Source organism: Rhinichthys klamathensis, unplaced genomic scaffold (genome assembly GCF_029890125.1).
Source record: "Rhinichthys klamathensis goyatoka isolate OS25496 unplaced genomic scaffold, OSU_Roscu_1.1 h1tg000053l_1, whole genome shotgun sequence".
NCBI lineage: Eukaryota > Metazoa > Chordata > Actinopteri > Cypriniformes > Leuciscidae > Rhinichthys > Rhinichthys klamathensis.
In genome coordinates, this window is record NW_026606598.1 from 1,428,702 (window position 1) to 1,448,513 (window position 19,812).

General features: G+C 37.3%; 2 protein-coding genes across 5 annotated transcripts in view; both read right to left on the reverse strand.

Annotated features, from left to right (window-relative positions):
• Positions 1 to 271: 271 nt before the first annotated feature.
• On the reverse strand, positions 272 to 12,760 carry eif4e1c (eukaryotic translation initiation factor 4E family member 1c). Of its 2 annotated transcripts, none has more exons than XM_056248104.1 (7): positions 12,668 to 12,760; positions 11,210 to 11,313; positions 7,739 to 7,834; positions 7,570 to 7,633; positions 7,255 to 7,368; positions 7,033 to 7,172; positions 272 to 1,373 (listed from the first exon to the last, which is right to left on the reverse strand). In XM_056248104.1, exons 1-7 carry the CDS (start codon positions 12,683 to 12,685, stop codon positions 1,259 to 1,261), a joined length of 651 nt encoding a protein of 216 aa, XP_056104079.1. In that variant the 5' UTR covers positions 12,686 to 12,760; the 3' UTR covers positions 272 to 1,258. The 2 variants fall into 2 exon arrangements, with proteins under 2 accessions (XP_056104079.1, XP_056104078.1); XM_056248103.1 differs by having other exon boundaries at positions 12,617 to 12,700.
• Positions 12,761 to 17,196: 4,436 nt separating this feature from the next.
• tet1 (tet methylcytosine dioxygenase 1) overlaps positions 17,197 to 19,812 on the reverse strand; it is a 39,791-nt gene continuing 37,175 nt past the window's right edge. For all 3 annotated transcript variants that reach the window (XM_056248077.1, XM_056248076.1, XM_056248078.1), the window contains one exon: positions 17,197 to 19,694. In XM_056248077.1, the coding sequence (XP_056104052.1) occupies positions 18,775 to 19,694 (920 nt within the window). In that variant the 3' untranslated portion in view covers positions 17,197 to 18,774. The remainder of the gene's footprint in view (positions 19,695 to 19,812) is intronic.

Below are 19,812 nucleotides of genomic sequence, written 5' to 3' on the forward strand. Positions count from 1 at the left end.
TGGAATGTACTTTTTAACTGGTCACGAATTAAATTCAATTGTAGTACCTTCTCAGTCACAGTACGTGATTTCGGATGCAGCGTATTCGTTTATCATGAGTGGTGCCTCGTCAAGTGCCTGTTCAAAAGATTAGTTTGTGCTCATGACATCAATTACACAACACAACTGTTTAACTATAAGGAAATGAGCAAACCTTTTGTATTTAGGTGTTAACGTTTTTTTTTTGTGACATCTGATAAAAGAGTCAAGAGAATGAAGAAATGGAAAAGGATTCAATTGTTAATGCAAAGCACATAACCTTTACTTTGAAAGAAGGTAATATACATCCTGGAATTACAGATAATAAAGATACATTATGAGCAAAATAAATTCACAATGGATATCCTCTCTTCTTTCACTGATCCAAAGAGTGGGGCAAACTAGAAAATGTCTACAGCATCAATGAGGGAAAAGGTGGAAGCAAACTTAAAAAGCATGTATGTCCAGGCATTCACTGAATACACTGTAAAAAAAGAAAAGGAAAAACAGCAAGCAGTAGTCCACATTGCTAAGAACCTCAAAAAACAACTGAAAGAAAAGAAAGGAGCTTGATTTTCATGGTGTTCCTCTCACTACATAGTTCAACTGCAACGCATATATCATAAATAGATGGAGGGGAGAAACAAGCAAGATGCCACAATTCCAGCATAGCTGAAACAATAAATGACCACTCCTCCAAATTCCAAACTTGGAGCATGACCAAAAGTAATCCTTTACAAACCTTTAAGATAGTCAGTCTGCAGGCGCCTCTGCAATCACTTCTCATGCCAAACACCTCTAACCAAAGCGTGTTAAAACAGTTTGGGCCCTTAAAATGTCCGTGTGGATTAAGTTGTGGTTTTTTTTTTGTTCATTCATGACGTGACGCGTGAGAACGAAAGGTTAAAGCAAAGAATGGTATGTCTCTTATCTAAGCCTTAGAACCTCTTCAGCTAGGTAAGTCTCGATTAGTCCTTTAAACTCTGTCAAATCACTAAAAATGATATCAGTAACATCTAGCTTAACTGCTATAGTTTTTCTCTCAGGTCTAAACAAGCAGACGTCCCCTAATCCACACGATAATGGTGCCGATCATTTCAGGCTGGAGAGCACTACATTTACATTATTTGATTTTTCTTAAAAAGGAAGGGCACTACAGTAGTTGACTCAAACTCAAAAGTATTAATGTGATGCAAATTTGAAATTTTATAAACCTACAATGAGTTGAAATTAGTTTTCTTCAAACTGAGTACATGTTCTTTGTTGTAGAGCCACTTTTGCTAGAGGTGTCGTCATGTGACTGGTATCCGATGAGGGTTTTGCTTGGGATACTCAAACGCTCTTTGTATTGTTGCCTAAAGGGGAAGAACAACAGATATCAAAATGAATAAATGAGTCACAGAGAAATCTGTTAGATATCAGCATATTTACATCACACATCAGCTAAACACATTCCGGTGGAATTAACATGAACTTCCAGTCAAAAATTGAGGGTTATTTATTTTATTCAGCAAGGACGCATTTCATTGATCGAACATGACAATAAAGACATTTAAACGTTACAACATACAATTCTATTCTAAACTTTTATTTCTATTATCTTGTATCATGAAAAAAATATATCATGGTTTCCACAAAAATATTAAGCAGCACACCCGTTTTCAACATTGAAGAAATGTTTGTTGAAACGCAAAAAAATCTGCATATTTCGAATGATTTCTGATGGATCACGTGACACTGAAGACTGGAGTAATGATGCTGAAAATTCAGCTTCACCATCACAAGAATAAAAAACATTTGAACAAATATTAAAATAAAAAAAGTTCTTTTAAATTATAATATTTAACAATACTACTGTTTCACTGTATTTTTGATCAAATTAATGCATCTTTGGAAAATGTGTTCAAAGGGCTGTGGAATGTGACTAAACGGTTGCATTTTGTATAAAACGTCACAACCTTTTTTCTAGCCTATATATCAGCTCGGCTCAAAAGACAGCGCAGGCAAATGCGTGTACGTGCTGACGTCTGGATCACGCGAGTGACGCAGGCACTTAACTGTGCAGTGAGATCCAGCGAGATCCACTCGAGTTTATATCTGATGCTAAACGAGAGTTCAACAACAAAGCAGGAGAAACATTGTGCCACAACGATCTAGTTAAAATACTTTTAAATGCACATCAGTCCCCAACATTTAGCATGGATTTGTAATGGAATTATGAGTATTAAATGTATAAAAGGAGTAATGGAATATACTTACCCTACAGTATTTTTGTTAAGCTACAGCAGTTGTGCATTTGTATTTATACTACCGTAAAACTTCAAATAATAGCCGAGTCCCAAATAGGCGCCTGTCTCTTTTACACGCCTGGTGTGCCGGCAGGTTTGGGTAAATAAAGGCCGGTCTCAAATAGAGGTCGGGTCTATTTTTTAGTTTCGGGTTGTATTTAATCTTCTAAAACGCGTCAGATCGTCCGCTTTTTGGCGGTCGCCAAAGCCTTTTTTGATCGGTGAGTGATGTAGAATAGAATGACTGCTGCGCTTGACAGGGCCAAAGCTCGTTTACGGAAAGCCTGGCCACTCCCTATTAAGTCCTATACATAGTTCCCACAGGCCAATTAATGTCACGTGACCTCCCCGGAGGCGCCATCTTTGAGGGCATTAGCTGCTGTGTTTACAAAGTTTTACAAGCAAATTTTGAATATTTCTTTCTTTTTATAATGTTACGAAAATCATGAAGAGACAAAGTGACAGAGATTATAAAAAGTTTCTATTAACACAAGACAGAGAGAGGTACAATACGAAAATTTCAGTCATAAATGGTGTGGATCCGTATGCACTAACGAAGGAAGCACTGATTATGCAGCTTTGCCTCAAACAGTATTATCACCATGTAACGTTACCATTATCTGGTATTTTTTACACATGTGAGCAATTCCGAGCCTGGAAATCACTGGAGGCGTACAATCAGTTTGTCGAGGGTTAGGTTGGTGACGTTTGCTCAAGTGCAATCAATGGAAAAGTAACGTTAGTCATCATTGCGAATGTATGTAGCATGATGCTAGACTATCTGTCTATTAAAAAGCCATAGCCTGCACAACTTAATTCCTGTTCCCCTTAAAACAGTCATCGGTGCTTTCTGTAATATGCATCAGGGTTCCAGACTGCGACCAAATTGGTCGCATATGCGACCATTTTTTGAGAATGTGCGAGTTAAAATGTTATGTGGTCGCATTTGTGCGAGTGGACGCTTGAGCAACAGAACGCCGTTGTATCAGCTGCTGCAGTCCGTAACTTATGTTCAAAATGAACGAGTAGGCTACATCATGAATCCATTTTCCAAACCGTGTTTTTGACTTATTCTGAATCACTATGGTACGCCTATAATAAGTGTTTATATTCGGACTATTTTATCCCGGGGTCGTCTCGGCTGCGGAGTAGCCCAGTGCCTGCGTGACTCGCCATAGACATTAACGGAGAGAAGTTCCGTCTACAATATTCTTCCGCAAGACACGTGCAGTTTATTTATTGACGAACGTAGACGTCACGCGCATTGCACACTGATGGAGAAACGCGCCAATTACGAATTCACGAATTAAGGCATATACAAATGATAAAAATGGTCTCACGAAACACAGAGCCCCTTCCTCCTACGTCTTTTCAGCGGTTATATTTTCCTCTGTCGAGCGATTACTCTCATGATCGCTCGACAGAGGAAAAGGAAATTATTATAAAATGCAGAAAGGAGTGTGAGATTTCTGCTTTTTGTTACAACTATAAACTTTGATAACGAAAATCTGTATCAGCGTATTATAAGACTCTAATCTTTTAAAATGTAATGCATACATTTGAATGTTTAATGATTTTTAAAAGAAAGATGATAATAGACAGATAGATAGAATATGATTCAAATGTAAATAGATAGATTGTATATAATTCAAATGTAAAATGCTTAAAATTACAGATTAAAATTACTGTCCAAAATCCATGAAAATCCTGAAATTTGGCAATGATAATTAATATATTACAGGTATTTCTGCTGCAACCCAGAAAGCCTTTGCTAGCCTTGGTCCATTAAAACCACTATTCATCAGCATGCATTGATTAATCCCATGCCATGTAGCAAAAAAAAAGAAAAAAAAGGTGCGACCAAATCATATGCTGGTGCGACCAACTGAGAAAGTTGGTAGCACCAGTGCAACCAGTGGAAAAGTTAGTCTGGAGCCCTGTGCATGTACTTATTTGTACAGTGTAGAATAGGGTTGGAACGGTACATGTATTGTACGGTTCGGTATAAAAATAAATAAAACTCGCGTGCAAATTAATTGATGTAATGCGGAACTACTTTATACGCGGGTTCTTTAGGGACATAATCTGAGATTGCAATGCTGGAATGTGTGTGTGTGTGTGAGTGAGTGAGAGAGAGAGAGGCGCGGGCGCGACGAACAGTGGAAACAATGTGGTTTTTAATACCTCGTCATTATTTTCATACAGGACATCATTCAAACTGCAAAGTGTTAACTTGTTTATCCTCGCCAGCCATAACCTCCATCGTTGTTCTGACAAAAGCTTAGTCTTCTCACATTCATGAAGTCTAAAGACGGGTATACTGTGAAATCCAAATTTAACTGAACCTCCGGCTCGATTTGAACATCCAGCAGGAGATGACCATTTTCACTTTTTATCACGAAATTAACTCGTTTCAGCTTCTTCTTCTAATATTCTGCCCACAGAAATGGCGCCGGGTAGGGAAATGCCCGTATGTTGTGACGTCATGTGGGACCTATGTATTGTACCGAATTTTTGTTGTAGTTCCACCAGAGATCCAATGGTGGCGATCGTCCATATGCAAAATGAATGGGAGTCTATGGAGCTAGACGGCTAAATTTGTCTCTTTCACCCGATCGCCGTTGAAAAATCTCAGATTTGAATGTAGGTTTTGCAAGTTCAACATGGGTTATAGGTCGAAAGTTGAATGAACGAGTACTTATGTCCTTTCGATTTCTTACAGGTTGAGTTGTTGTTGCCCATAACACGCTAGCATTCTGCTAATGGACGCTGATTGGTCAGTGAAGGACTGATTACGACCAGAGACACCGCTTGATGGCATCGTTGCATCCGAAGCGGGACCAGAATGTTAAGGCGGACTTAACTCTTCTAGCACCTGTGTCACATTTACCTGTGTCAGCTGTGTTGTCGATGCCTCGAGAGAAAGGCAAGTGCAGAGCGCAAAAGCACCAAAGTGACTGAAGGATTGCCGTAAAGCAGTATCTCTGGTCGTACGATGTGTAAGACGTCATTGACATTTTAAAAGACTTTTTAAAGCAAATTAGTGACTCTAAAAAATCTAACACCCAGTAATCTGTAATTTCTTTGCATCTCCTTTCGAAAACAACATTCAAATTACTAGACAAAAAATTATATCCTGAGAAAAGTGGATTTTGAGGGGTATATCTCCATAGACCTCCATTCATTCTGCACTTGTCCTGTGAGCGCCCTCATATGGAACCAGAGTGGAACTGCAACCAGTTCAGAACCCGGAAGTTTACTGAGAGTGGGAGTTCTCCCCATATTAGACATTCTCTGACAGGGTGCATAACGAGCAGAGAGAGCGCCCCGGCCGCGCGCGCGCACTCACGTCTTCAAACAACACGAGCGCTGTCTTGCTCTCTCGGTCGGAAGACCGCAGTTTCACGTGGAGCATTTGGAGATTTTTAGAGATTAGAGACTCTAGTCTAGGCCTACACTCAATACTAAATTATAAAGGCCTGTCTCATATAGACGCCTGTCTCAAATACAAGCCGGTGCAGTTCGACGATTTGGGAAAATGAAAGCCTATTATTTGAAGTTTTACGGTAAATGTATTTAGGCTACATGTTTTTCAAACAAAAACCGTAGAAATAAGTTTTTTTTTACCATGTTAGTGAGGTGCTATTCTTTTTTTATCTGTGGTTATCATGATCTACAAATGTATGATGCTATCGAAAAGCAATGGTTAATTTGAATAAGAGACTTAAAGGAGTAGTTCACTTTTAAAAAAACTTTTGCTGATAATTTACTCACCCCCATGTCATCCAAGTTGTCCATGTCTTTCTTTCTTCAGTCGAAAAGAAATTAAGGTTTTTGATGAAAACATTCCAGCATTTTTCTCCATATAATGCACTTTACTGGGCACCAAACGGTCCAAGGTCCAAAAGACAGTTTCAGTGCAACCTGCAAACTGTTCAAAGGGCTTTAAACGATTCCAGACGATGAATCCAGACGTCTTATCAAGCGAAACGATCGCTCATTTAAAAAATAAATAACAACGTTTAAGTTTTATAAGCTCACATGCCCGCCTTGCTCTGTTCTGTGTGACTCTCCTGTTCGAACTCGTTCATCAAAATGAAAAAATCTTTTTTCGAGTCATTTGATTCATTTAACGACCGAAATGAACGAATTGACTCGGAAAAAGATTTGTTCATTTTGATGAACGAGTTCGAACAGGAGAGTCACACAGAACAGAGAAAGGCGAGCATGTGAGCTTATAAAACTTAAACGTTGTTTTTTTTTTTTTTATGAGCGATCGTTTCGCTTGATAAGACCCTTATTCATCGTCTGGTGTCATTTAAAACCGTTTGAACAGTTTGCACTGAAACTGTCTTTTGGACCTTGAACCGTTTGGCTACCATTGAAGTCCATTATATGGAGAAAAATCCTGGAATGTTTTCATCAAAAACCTTAATTTCTTTTCGACTGAAGAAAGAAAGACATGGACATCTTGGATGACATGGGGGTGAGTAAATTATCAGCAAAAGTTTTTTTAAAAGTGAACTAATCCTTTAACTTAGTCAGAATATTTAAAATTCTCCCTAAAAAAAATTAGGTTGTTAAAAGTTTACACAGATTTTACTGTTTTTGTTAACGAAAATAAATGTACATCCGCATCCCAACTCAAGCTACTGCTACCGTCAAACGTGCATTTCCAAGAGACTAAACATGTAGTAATATTAATAGTTGTTAATTAGCAACGCACCCTATCGTCATGATAGCGTCCCTGTTTTGGCAGTTGCCCGTCCAGATGGCTATTTTATCCCCCTTTGGCCTGACATTGACCACAGCTCCACACACATCTTCACTGGCTTCATCAAAGGACTCTCCGATTAAACATAACAGCTGCAAAACACATGCACAGTATGAAGTTATGCAAAGCACACTGACCCATCCACAAAACCATGAAAAAAAGAAAAACTCTTACTGTCTCCATCCAGTAGCGGTCAAGGTCATTGTGTCGTTGCTGTTTGCTGAGGGTCATTAACCACCTTCCTCCGAGTTTATTCCTGTCATCCTCCCACATGGGTTTAATACCATCCTGAGACATACACAATCTGGACATCAGTGTTTTCTCATTTTTGCCAAGCGCTAACATTCATCCCAGATAATTAAATCTGCAGTCACATGGTCAGAGTGATGCCCACAGAAACTCAGAAATGCACCTGCTTTGCAATGAAATGTTTAGTTAATAATCAGCCACACATTTCAGTTCGGCCATATACACACTTCCTCATCTTACCTTAAATAAGCAGTAGTCACAGCCAAAACCAAGCTTACTGGGCTGCTGTATGTGATTGTATAATCTGAGGAGTGAACAGAAGTCAAATCCATCATGATTTGCCACTAACATTTCCGTTAAGAAAAAAGGGCAGTGGTGTCACAATACACGATAAAGGAAAAATACTTACGCCCAGAAATCTTCCACTGTGTCAAACTTGGAGATGAGACGCAGATTTTCTGTCCAACTTTTGCTCTTGTCATTTTTGAAATACCAGAGAGCCCATCTGCAGGGAGGCAAATAAAGACAGTGAGCACGAGAGTCTCCGTGTGTCACTCATTTAATATTCATGTAGAAGCTCTCAAAGAGCTGCTTCAGCCAAGAGACCACTCTAACTGTCCCGTTAACCAATGGAAAACCATGGCTACTAGGCAAAAATTAATTCAATTAAAATTTAATTGAATTAAAAATATTACAGGTTATAGTATCATTATTAAATATAAATTGATCATGTTACTCTGAACAGATGGCCAGATGTCCTTCTGCTGCTGAAGCTCAAGAAGATCTTTAGATCATCTCAAATCATGCTGGAGAACATGATCATCAGATATCACACAAACAGCTAGAGTGTTGCTTTCATTAAAGCCAATTCTTAGACATTCTTAAATTCATGTTACTTTTCAATCAAATTGTTCAACTAATAACTACTGATAATATTTCATTCGTAATAGAAAAAAAGTATTTAAAATTTTTTTTTTTTTAAAATTGATGCGTTTGTGAAAACATTTTCACAGTGGACTCAAAGACTTTTGAACCCCATTGTATACACTACCGTTCAAAGGTTTAGGTCATTATATTTTTTTAAATACATGAAGAATTTTACTCAGCAGGGACACATTAAATTGATCAAAAGTGACCATACATTTTTTTTATGTTACAAAAAATTTATATTTCAAATAAATGCGGTTCTTGTGATCCTTCTACCGTAATTCCTCAAATAAAGGCCGGGGCCTTTATTTACCTGAACTGCAGATGGTAGCCGGCTTTTATTTGAAGCAGGCTTTTATTAGAGGCAGGCCTTTATTTCTAATTCGCGATCCCCGCCCGCCCGCCAGCCAAGTTTCCATGGTGACGCGTCATGCTTGGCACGTGTTCACCACAGCCAAAATAGCGCTGTATGACAGATGTAGCGCTTTTATTTCTAAATATTAACAAACTTGCTTACCATGTCATCAACTATCTTCTATTCTGACTCTCAAATCCGTGTAAGTGAGTTTGTTTTGTCGTTTAAAACCCTTTATAAATGATCTTGATCTGTAACGTGAGATGGGCACCGCAGTTCGGAGATTCCTGTCTGTTGTATTTGTTAAGTTACAGCGCGTGAATTCTTCAGTTTCTCCCGAAATACATGAAAGTAAGTAGCCGGTGAACTGGGAGAAGAATAGAGTAAACTTTATAGTTACTTACACACTGTGTATCTGATATGAATAAAACACGTCGCCAAATATATTTGAATGGATTGTTATTGCTGCTTCCATAGACACCATTGTGTATTTTACAAACTATACATTTATTGTTTTGCTATAAATCATATCTATTTAAATGTCTGAAACCTAAAATAAACATGTGGTTAAAAACACTGAATAGTTGTGATATATGACAAGCGCTGAGCGCGTCCGTCTTTGAGTGTACACTCATTTAAAGTGTACCTATTCACACTATTTTTTCCCCGGCCTTAATTTGAGACCGGCCTTTATTTGTCCGCGTTGACCACGCCCCCGGCCACTATCAGAGGCCCGGCGTTTATTTGAATACCGGTCTTTATTTGAGGAATTACGGTATTTATCAAAGAATCCTGAAAAATGAATCACGCTTTCCACAAAAATACTAAGCAGCACAACTTTTCAACATAATGATAATAAGTAATGTTTCTTGAGCACCAAATCGTTATATTAGAATGATTTCTGAAGCATCATGTGACACTGAAGACTGGAGAAATTGTGCTGAAAACTCAGTTTTGCTTTCACAAGTATAAATGACATTTTATAAGATTAAAATAGAAAATACTTTAAATCATAATATTTCACAATTTTACTGCAGCCATGGTGAGTTTTAAAAAATAGTCTATGAAAACAAAAGTGAATTTTCACCTTTGACATTGTTTCATTCTAACCAGCTGCATAAAAGCAAAAGGACAGAGCTCTACTAAACACAAAGAGCTATATTAATTAACAGTCACAATAAAGGCTGCTATCATTCTAGAAAGAGCTAAGTATGAGACAGATGCACCCTGTCACTGATGCTACAGAGTTATCTTTTGCAGCCCTGACCTGCGGTGAACTTTAGGCTATCTATAACAGACTAGGGAAAAAAAAGAGCAGAATGAATTCTAAAAATGACTGTCATTGAACAAAGATTTAAACATTACATCTTGCAATTGCAACACAAACTGAAATGTGAACGTTGTACTTGAGTGAGAGCTAAACATCCCAGGAATAAGCCACGGGCAGTGAAAGGGTAGAAAGGGCTGGAATGAGACAGCTCAACATGTAAGCTCAGCACTTCCTGCAGCATGCTGGCGGACTGCCACCTCATCGCTCATATGACTTTTGAGCTCAGAGTGACACCAAACACTACTGCCACAGACAATGTCAAGCAAGACAAGTTTTGAAACTTGTCACATTTTCAAAATATGTCAATGTTAGGCAACTAGTACTTTATGCTCTTATGCTCAAAACAGTAATACCGTGAAATATTGTTACAATTTAAAATAACTGTTTTCTATTGTATTATATTTTAAATGTAATTTATTCTTGTGAAGACAAAGCTGAGTTTTCAGCATCACTCAAGTCTTCAGTCACATGATCTTTCAGAAATCATTCTAATATACTGAATTTGGTGCTCACTGCTCAAGAAACATTTCTATTTATTATCAATGTTGAAAACAGTTGTGCCGTTTAATATTTGCATGGAAACTCTGATCATTTTTTTCAGGATTCTTTGATACATAGAAAGTTCAAAAGAACAACATTTATAATATTACAAAAGATTTATATTTTAAACAGCCACTTTTCATAAATTTAACGCATACAAATGTACGGTCACACTTTAGATTAGAGTCTAATTCTCACTATAAACTTTTGCCTCAAACTCCTAACTACTGCTTATTAATAGTTAGTAAGGTAGTTAAGTTTAGGTATTGGGTGGAGTAAGGGATGTAGAATATGGTCATGCAGAATAAGGCATTAATATGTGCTTTATAAGTACTAATAAACAGCCACTATCCTAGTGATATGCATGCTAATAAGCAGCTATAATAGTGAGAATTGGGCCCTGCACTAAAGTGTTACCAAATATAAATGTCTTTGCAAAAAAAATATATATTTTACTGCCAAAAAAATGTAAACGGTAGTTTGTGGCTAGTTTTAGATTATCAACATTGGCTAAAAAATGCACACTAGTTTCAGAGATTTTGAATAAATGTTGAATAAATGTTGTCTAAAAAAGAATTCAGTTCATTTCAGCAATTATGTGCTCATTTCACTTTAATCCCAATTGCACTAGGAGAGATTTATGTTATCAGCTTGGTGTGGCATATGCTACACAGGTGATGTATATAGAATGTCAGATATAAACACACAAAGAAATGTATGACATTTACCTGTTTTGCAAAGGGTGTTTGATGTACTGTTCAGGACTTGTCACAGGACTTGTCACAGGAGCCGTAGGACTTTCAGCACGGACTTCTTCATTTTCAGTTCCTCGCTACATAAATGCAAAATGACTTAATGAAAATGGGTTAATGAATTTCCCTGACCTTTTTTCATTCACAGGAATTTTTATTCTACAAGAATTCAGTGATTTCTATCTGATTAAATGTTTTAGAGCAGAGAAAATTCCATGACTATTCCCATTTTAAAATTCCTAGATATCCCCAGGTTTTTCCATGACGGTGGGGAAACTGATTACAGAAAGGTTCAGGGTCATTCCACGCATACATAGAGAAATACTGACAATCCCCTCATTGCACAAGTCATGATCCTCAACCTGAAACTGACCTACAGCACATTCTGTGCACCTGTCAGCCTGTCTTCACTGCTAAAGAGGCTCATGGACAATCTGAGATCTTTCTTTGGCTAAATTAGCAAAAAATACTGAATGAAAACAGATGTTTCAATTGCAGTCTATTGGCTCAATACTTCAAAACCCCAAGATAACATTACCTGGGGCCGGTTGCATATACTGCTAAGACTAGTCTTACAAGTTAGTCATCAACAATTTCTCTTTTAACTTTTAAGTCAGTTACCTAAAAACATAGATTGGTCTAATTCGATACCAAAAAATAAGATTGATAGGTCATGCTAGATCTTAAGAAATTGTCTTAACATGATAAGTTACATATGTTTGTGCAACTGACCCATGTGATCAAACTTACCAGATATTCGGGCTTGTTACCAAGACAACTAACGTTAGCTAGATTACAGCATGTACTTAATGTAGTGTAGTGCAGATCACACACTATTGAGTCAGTAAGTGTAAATTTCCAGTTCAATTTGGAGTCATACACCCTCTACTGTCCGCTAAGGTACACGCTTCTCTAAACACATGCTAACTTATTTCAGCGATCAATGACTTTGGTGCTATTTACGTAATCAGACTACACGTAAATTCTTTAGTGCACATTGAAACGTCACATTTTGTTGATATAGTGAATTATAAAACGTATTAAGCAGCCACGACTGAACACGCTAGCCGAACACAGTTAGCCACGAACACACGTGTCCAGATGTCTGGAGATATGATCTCTTCACGTGGAGACGAGAGAAAACCCGACACCATCCGCCCTCAAAGCGTTATGGTATCATTACGCCGCTCTGAAATGACCCGGTAACGGGTGTGACTGAGGACTGGTGAATTGTCGTTGCCCGGACCCTCCCTGTCTCTAAAGTCACCAGCAGCATTGCCGCCCCGAAACCATACTGAACCCCAAAACGACACCTCCAGCTTTTAACACTACTGCTCACTGTTTAAACATGCCCCGCAGACAACACAATAGACGCCGGTTTACCATTGTTGGTCGCGGAGAAGCCCTAAATGAAAAAAGCCCGCTCCCTCTTACCGGCTCCGAAGTCGCCATCTTGTCTGTAAAAATTCTTCTGACCGTTGGACGCTGCTGCGTCACGCACGCGCTCGAGAATCTACGGAAACTGGTAGGGCTCACGCGCGCTGAACGCACTGCATGCGGGAGACTGAAAGCTATTTTTATTTTTATTTATTTATTTTTTCTTCATTTTAACATGTTTTTTTTTATTATGCATTCAAACAAAACAAAAAATAGAAATCATAAAATATAAAAATTTAGTGTGAAAATGATTTTTTATACACATTTTATTAAGACATTGGTTTAAGGTTACATTGAAACAATGATTTTGATAACATACAAGTAAAGATTAGGCCTACTTCAAAAGTAAAATATTAACATATTAAATTACATATTCTAAAAAGAAAGAAAAGGAAAGAAAGATGACGCACCTCTGAAATCATTTAAACTTGTAAAAACATACCCTCCCAAAAAGTAGGCTATAGTATGAAGGTAATATGATACCATAAAAGAATCGCATGCGCAGGGTAAGATTTTTGAAAGTGTAGCTACATAAGTTTGCAAGCGTATATTAAATTCGCATGCGCAAGATAAGGTTGGTAAAGGTAAATCGCCTTTCAAGTGTAAGAAAAAAAAAGATTCTGCAGAATTTGACTGTTATTCGTGAGTGTAATTCATGTATTGTGAAACTGGAGCTTCATGCTAACGCAAAATAAATAGGATCTGTATTCCTCAGACTTTCATTTTTCCGGGCTTACACTTTTGGCACGTTTTTTGCGCACAAATACGTCCAAAAGCACTGCAAGCCTGTGAACAGCAATTTGCAAGCGAAAACAACAGTCAGGAACTGCAAATCAGATTGATCGCATAAAACCAACCTTTTCGTTAAAAAAATAAACTGTTGCAAATGTTTGAATGACTTGTTGTGTGCATGGGGCAAAAAAGTTCCCAAAATAACCCGATTTGTAGCCTAGAGTTGCTTCTTTCTTTTAGCTGTGCAGCTTACAGTTGTGGCACGATTCTCTCACTCTTTGATGTTTGCAAGCGCGAAGATGAGGGCGGGTCTACCTTCATCATGTAGCCAATCAAATGAGCTTCTCGCTGACTCTCGTTTTACTCTTATCTGATTGGTTCAATAAACACGCAAGTCGCCAGAACACATCTTTATCTTCGTTTGGCTCAGAAACGTTCTCGTTGCCGAAATGGTACTTTTAAATTTTAATGCACACATACATGTTAAATAAATAAATAAATAATGATTGCTTAATAAGCTGTGCACCATTACATCTTGTTTTAGTGTTTCTTTAGTATTGCAACATGAACTTCAGATAATAGCCTACTGTTAGTTTATTAGCTATATACTTCTAGCTGAATTTTCAGTTGATGAAAGTATACACTCCTTTTTTTCCCAGTGCATACTCAGTGTAAAAATAAAATAGTAAACTATGTATGATTTTCATTTCACTTATACAAGTTCAAGAAAACTGTTAGTTCACTGAGAGTAAAAAATGTATTGCAAGTTTAATGCCTATAAGTTTACTTGTAGTAGTTGCTATAGGCCTACTAACAAAACATTAAACTAAACGCTAAGAAGTATAAGCACTCAAAGTATACTGTTACACTTAAAAGTATACTTTTATTATCTAAAAAGTAGGTCAGTTTATACCTCCAATAAGTATTGAAATACACATAGCCTACAAGTATTGATATGAGTATACTTAGGACATAAAGTATAGTTGGAAAATATACACTTAACTTTGCTTAAGTTTACTTAATAAACTGTACTTAGTCAGTAAAGCAATTTCACCCCAAAAACGGACTTGTTATAAACCTAAACATAAAAGTTTATAAGATATATGCTGGAGTCATACATCAAAGAAGGCAATATGTATGATAAAAGTATTTAATATGGCTACTCTATCAAAAAACGATATACTTCCTAGTTCAACCTTAAGTATATTTTGATCAAAAGATTAAGTATAGGCCACAAATACTTAATCTGAATAGTTAGGCTACATAATATAACAACAATATTATATACTAGAATGTAACTTTTACCATATTTTCCTGAGGTAGAAATAGCGGGATTATGTTTTTTTAATTCAGCTTTTTTGTATACGCATTGTCAGTATAAGCCAAGCATACTTAAGTATACTTTTATTAAGTATATCACTGATTTGTACAAAAAAATTAGACTGAACGTATATGCTTTTAGTTTAAAAGAAGTATACTAACAGCCCAATTGAAAGCTACTTTTTGTAAGGGTATTCATCCAATATTCACTAAATTGGGTGAGTATTGGAAGTTTGATTCTTGAGTTTGTTTTGCAGATACATGTCAATGGAATTTTTGGACATTAACCTGCATAACATAAAAACTTCCCAAAACTTCATCTGAGGATGCACACCAAAGTCAATCAAATTCTGCCCATAGAGGGCACTAAAACAGTGTGTTGTTGATGTTATTCTTGCACTGGTGGAGCACAAGCATACTTGTGACATACTGCAAGAGCTGTGCAAGTACAACTGAATACGTGAAACAATTAGGTCAAACAATTTTCCTGTCAGGAAAAAGTAACTTTTTTTAAAAACTCATCTGAGCTATGGCAATTTCATTTAAATTTCCAGTGTATCATAACTCTTCATTATAAAATATTAGGGAATTTTTATTTGTCAGATTAAAGCCCATGCAAGACAAATAATTTTTGGCTCTAATCTGACAAATAAAAATTCCCTAATATTTTAAATAGATTTTCTATTTAAAAAATCTGATATTCAAGATATTTTATATTTGGTACAAGTGAAAATGCACAATATATATAAAATTATTTTATAGAAAAGCAAAATAAATGCTCATATGCTTGATGAACTATTGCTAATTTCTCTTTATTTCTCATACACTGGAAAAAAATAGTTGCTGCCTTAAATTTTTAAGTACAATCAACTTGGATGTTTAAGTCATTTCAACTTAAATTACATTAAACTGACTTAAAATATGTGCTGAATCTTGTAAAACTTATTTTGATGAGTTAAAGCAATGTAAAAACATATGTTGTCGTAACTTATATATATATTTTTCATAGTGTACTTTATGTCTTGTAGGATAGATTTTAATGTGTTTGGGTTGTGCAAAACTGCTTTTTAAAAAATAGTTTTTAGTACTTCTTATAGACTTATGCATTAATTATAAGGATTTAAAAATCTTTTAAAAATGTACAAATGGAAAAGCCTCACGCTTCACATGTACTGTACAACTACTGTGCATTTTATTTTCTAAAAGAAAAATCTCAAAAGCTGGTGTTTTCTTTCCTTGACAAACCATTTCAAGTCACATGAACAAGTCTTCAAGTCATAATTTGTTCGTTTGTTTTGAAGGTATAAGAGGTTTAAAATGTCCACATTGTACAACAGTCCATATGAAGGCTTACATTCATACTTGAAGTTGAAGTGTGTAATTTTTTCGATGCTAAAATAAGTTTAATGTGCAACAAATAAGTAAATAAGCAAATGGTAGGCTGAATTGTCCAAAAATGAAACATCCGAATCTTTGTGCTTTATGAACACATTACTCTGCTGTTTGAGCACCTCAACCAGTCAAACACAACAACTTTGGATCAACCAAACTATCTGGGAGATTGTTTGGAAACCTGTTTGAAAACAGTGATTATTTATGCATTTCAGTTTGGTGACACTAATGGTGCAGAAATTACACACTTCAGCAACATACACAGAAGAGAATTGTCAAACTGATAATATACATTTTAAGGGAAACCACTTTTCCATTTCACAAAATATAAACAAATATTTTGGAGAATTTAATTGGAAGACAATGCGAGAGTACTAGAAGCGTATGTCCAAAGATACACAAAGACCTGAGAAAAGGGAAAAAATACAACAAAGGAGAACAAAAACATGCAAAAGACATCTAATGTGAATATATTAACTTGAAAAGGAATGTAACAAAATGAACTGACTAAAGTTTTACTATAGACTGTTGCTATGAGGGCCATGTTCAATCATCTGAACTCAAGAAAGATCCCATGAGTCAAACCTAAAAAATGTCAGATAAATCTAACGTGGAAAAATGCAGGTTTTGAACAGCACCATGAAAACCAACCCATCATTGATGTAAATCAAAAGCTTGGGAAACAAAAGCTTAGAAATATGCATAAAATCAGTGAGCTTTGAATCGAATTGCATTGGTAATTCCCTTAGGCCATTTGATGTTCATAGTACTGACATTTCAAAGTCAGTCAATTACCATCAGGGGACTGTGAGGTCATAGTATTATTTGTGCCACATAAAGTCAAGAAGAAAAACAAACACTCAATAACATAGCATGATCTAATGATGTTCAAGCAGAGTAAAACATTCAGCATCCCCAAAAATGAAAGATCTAACTAGTGCAGCACCTACATGTGATTTGTCAATGCCAGGGGACTCTGGTAATATAAATAAGCACCACTGAACGAGCACTAAAAGCCTTTCCCTGAGCTACAAACCCAGGCTTTTTTTCTTACACATGAGGGTTTTACACAAAAACAACAGTTTAATTGTTCAGCAAAAATATATTTAATTGAAGAGACAGTAGCGTGAACGTACAAATGCCACTCTGTGACTTCAAGTTCCCCAAAACATTGGGATATTGTTGAGCTTTTATATCTTTGTTGCAGCTAGAGTACTAGTTAAAACAGGTTTTCAGAGATAATGTGTACAATTTCTCACAACCTATATGAAAAGATGTTGTTCCAATTGCTGAAGTGAGAACAGCATTTTGGGTGTACAATGGTTTTGAACACTGACATACACTCTTTAGCACCTTGAAAAAGAAATTAAAATGCATTTTTTTTAGCCGTATGTTCACTTTAAAACTTGTGTAAGAGTAATGTAAACCTTTTGATTGAGCCAGTATCTTGACTAGGCCTCTGGATACATATGCAATTACGAAGTCATTCCTTTTAAAGTTGATCTTCTCATTCAAAGCAGCTAAATAAAACTGAACAAACTTTTATGTGTACAAAAATGCACAGACACTGATCCACCCCACCCTCCGCACCAACAAAGTGATTGATTTAAAAATAAAAATGCACCATGTAGCAATAAAAATATATGAAATGACATCTCAGGAGGTGTCATGGGATCACTTTAAAAGCACCAGTGAAAACATACAGTAAATTTGTTTGAATATAATTTAACACGCTTGAATTGTATAAAATGATTAAGTTGTTTTCAAGTCATGTTTCAACCTCTTTGGGAGTTACAAAAAAAGAAAAGACAAAAAATTGGGACCAAATAATATAAACTTTCACACAAGTGCCAGAAATGAACCAGTTGGACACGTGGCCAAAATGCAGCATAAAACCTTCCATGATTATTGCTTAAATATGCAAAGTTTTATAATCATGACTGAGTCGACACCAAACACATGCTGACTGTAGATACTAGAATGATGGATAAACCAAATGTGCATATTGGAAACTTCAAATGTCAAGTTGGTCTGAAGATACAAAGTGCTTTTTTAAAGGATGCCACATACTATGTCTCACAATGCCGAAACAATGTACATGTACCTTCAAAACCAACACGAATACCCCAAAAAATCTAACGGAAAGTTCCTGTAATAACCCATGTGGGTTTCACATTGGTCATTTAACCTTACTGTTACAATGGCACCATAAAATAGCAACTAGCAAGTGTCGGCCAAAAGAGCACCCAAGGCTGAGACATGAAAATAGAATTCACATTTCACTATGTCAATTCGGAGTGTTTACTACACACGTCATTCAAAGGATGACAAACTCCTATTGCAGTAAACAGGCTTGGACCAGAAATTAAATTACAAAATAGTTTTTGAAAATGATCAGAATAAATAATCACATTTACTATGCACTAATTTCATCTATATGTATAAAACCAGTTTTATAACATCTGTTCTGAGCACCATCTCTTTACAATAAAAAAAATCAACACAGACATACACACCAAAACTCACAGTTAAAAACCCACAAACGGTAGTCGTAAAAGCTGAGATGAAGAGCACAAATTAAAAAAAGGGCATACGTAAAAACGGGTGTGAAAAGATGAGAACTAGCTGAGGTAAGGCATTAGCTAGACAAGCGGAAAATGTCACGTCCAGCGGTTGTAAGGCCCGGTGACGTGCGTGAGGGAGTAGGGTGATGACATGACGACGCCGTCACGAGTAACTGTTAGCGATTGACGGGTAGGGACCTGAAGCTTGTGTCTCTCTTCCGCGCAAGTCTCGTTTTCGCTCTCCGTATCCGAATCCATCGCCTTCGAACTATCGTTGAGTCCCAGACGCTCGGCCTCCTCTTTCTCCCTGGCTTTCTCGGCCATTTTAGCCTCCCACTGTTGCAGGCCGTGGCCCGGGGCGTTCAGGCTCTTGTGCTGGTAGAAGACCAGGGAGATGCGGGTGGGATGAGTGCGGTCGGGACGCAGGATGGGAGTGGTAGCGTGCAGCTCCCGTCGAGCGCATTCGATCAGGATGGAGCCGTGGGAAGGAGCCACCGCGACCCCGCCGATATTCCTGTCGAGGAAATTGTGTTCGCTGTCCGACCACACCTCCTCTGCTTTAACCACCTCTGGGGTCAGGGGTTGTGCCGAAACGGGCGTGCAGGTCAAGCGGCTGTGGAGACCCTCAGCCATCGGCGGGGAGAGCGGGGTGGGAGCTGCCCCGCCCTGGAAGCACCGCATTTCCTCAGGCTCGGATTTGAACGAGGGTGAGCATTTCGGATTCATTCTTACAGGGTCGTTCGGATACGAGTTTCTGCACTGTTCGGTCATCTGCCCGATGGCCTCGTGTCCGTGACTAAGAGGAGGAGGACCATTGCTGTGGTCCGTTCTTCCAGAGGGATCATGCTGAGGGAACTTTGGGTGCGTGGACATGCCGTGGGTGTACGGGACTGTAGAGTGGAAGTCCGGGAATTGGCTTCCTATGTCTGGAACCCCAGACAATCGCATGGTGGAACATAAATTACGAGTATTCTTTTCTGAGCATGCTGAATGCTCAACAGAGGTGTGTTTGAATGCTGTGGACAGAAAAAAATAACAATAATAAGAATTTAACATAGAAACAAGAAGTAATAATAAGAGCTCCTCTACTTTAGAATCCTAAAACCACCAAAAGTTTTATCGAATAAATTAGCA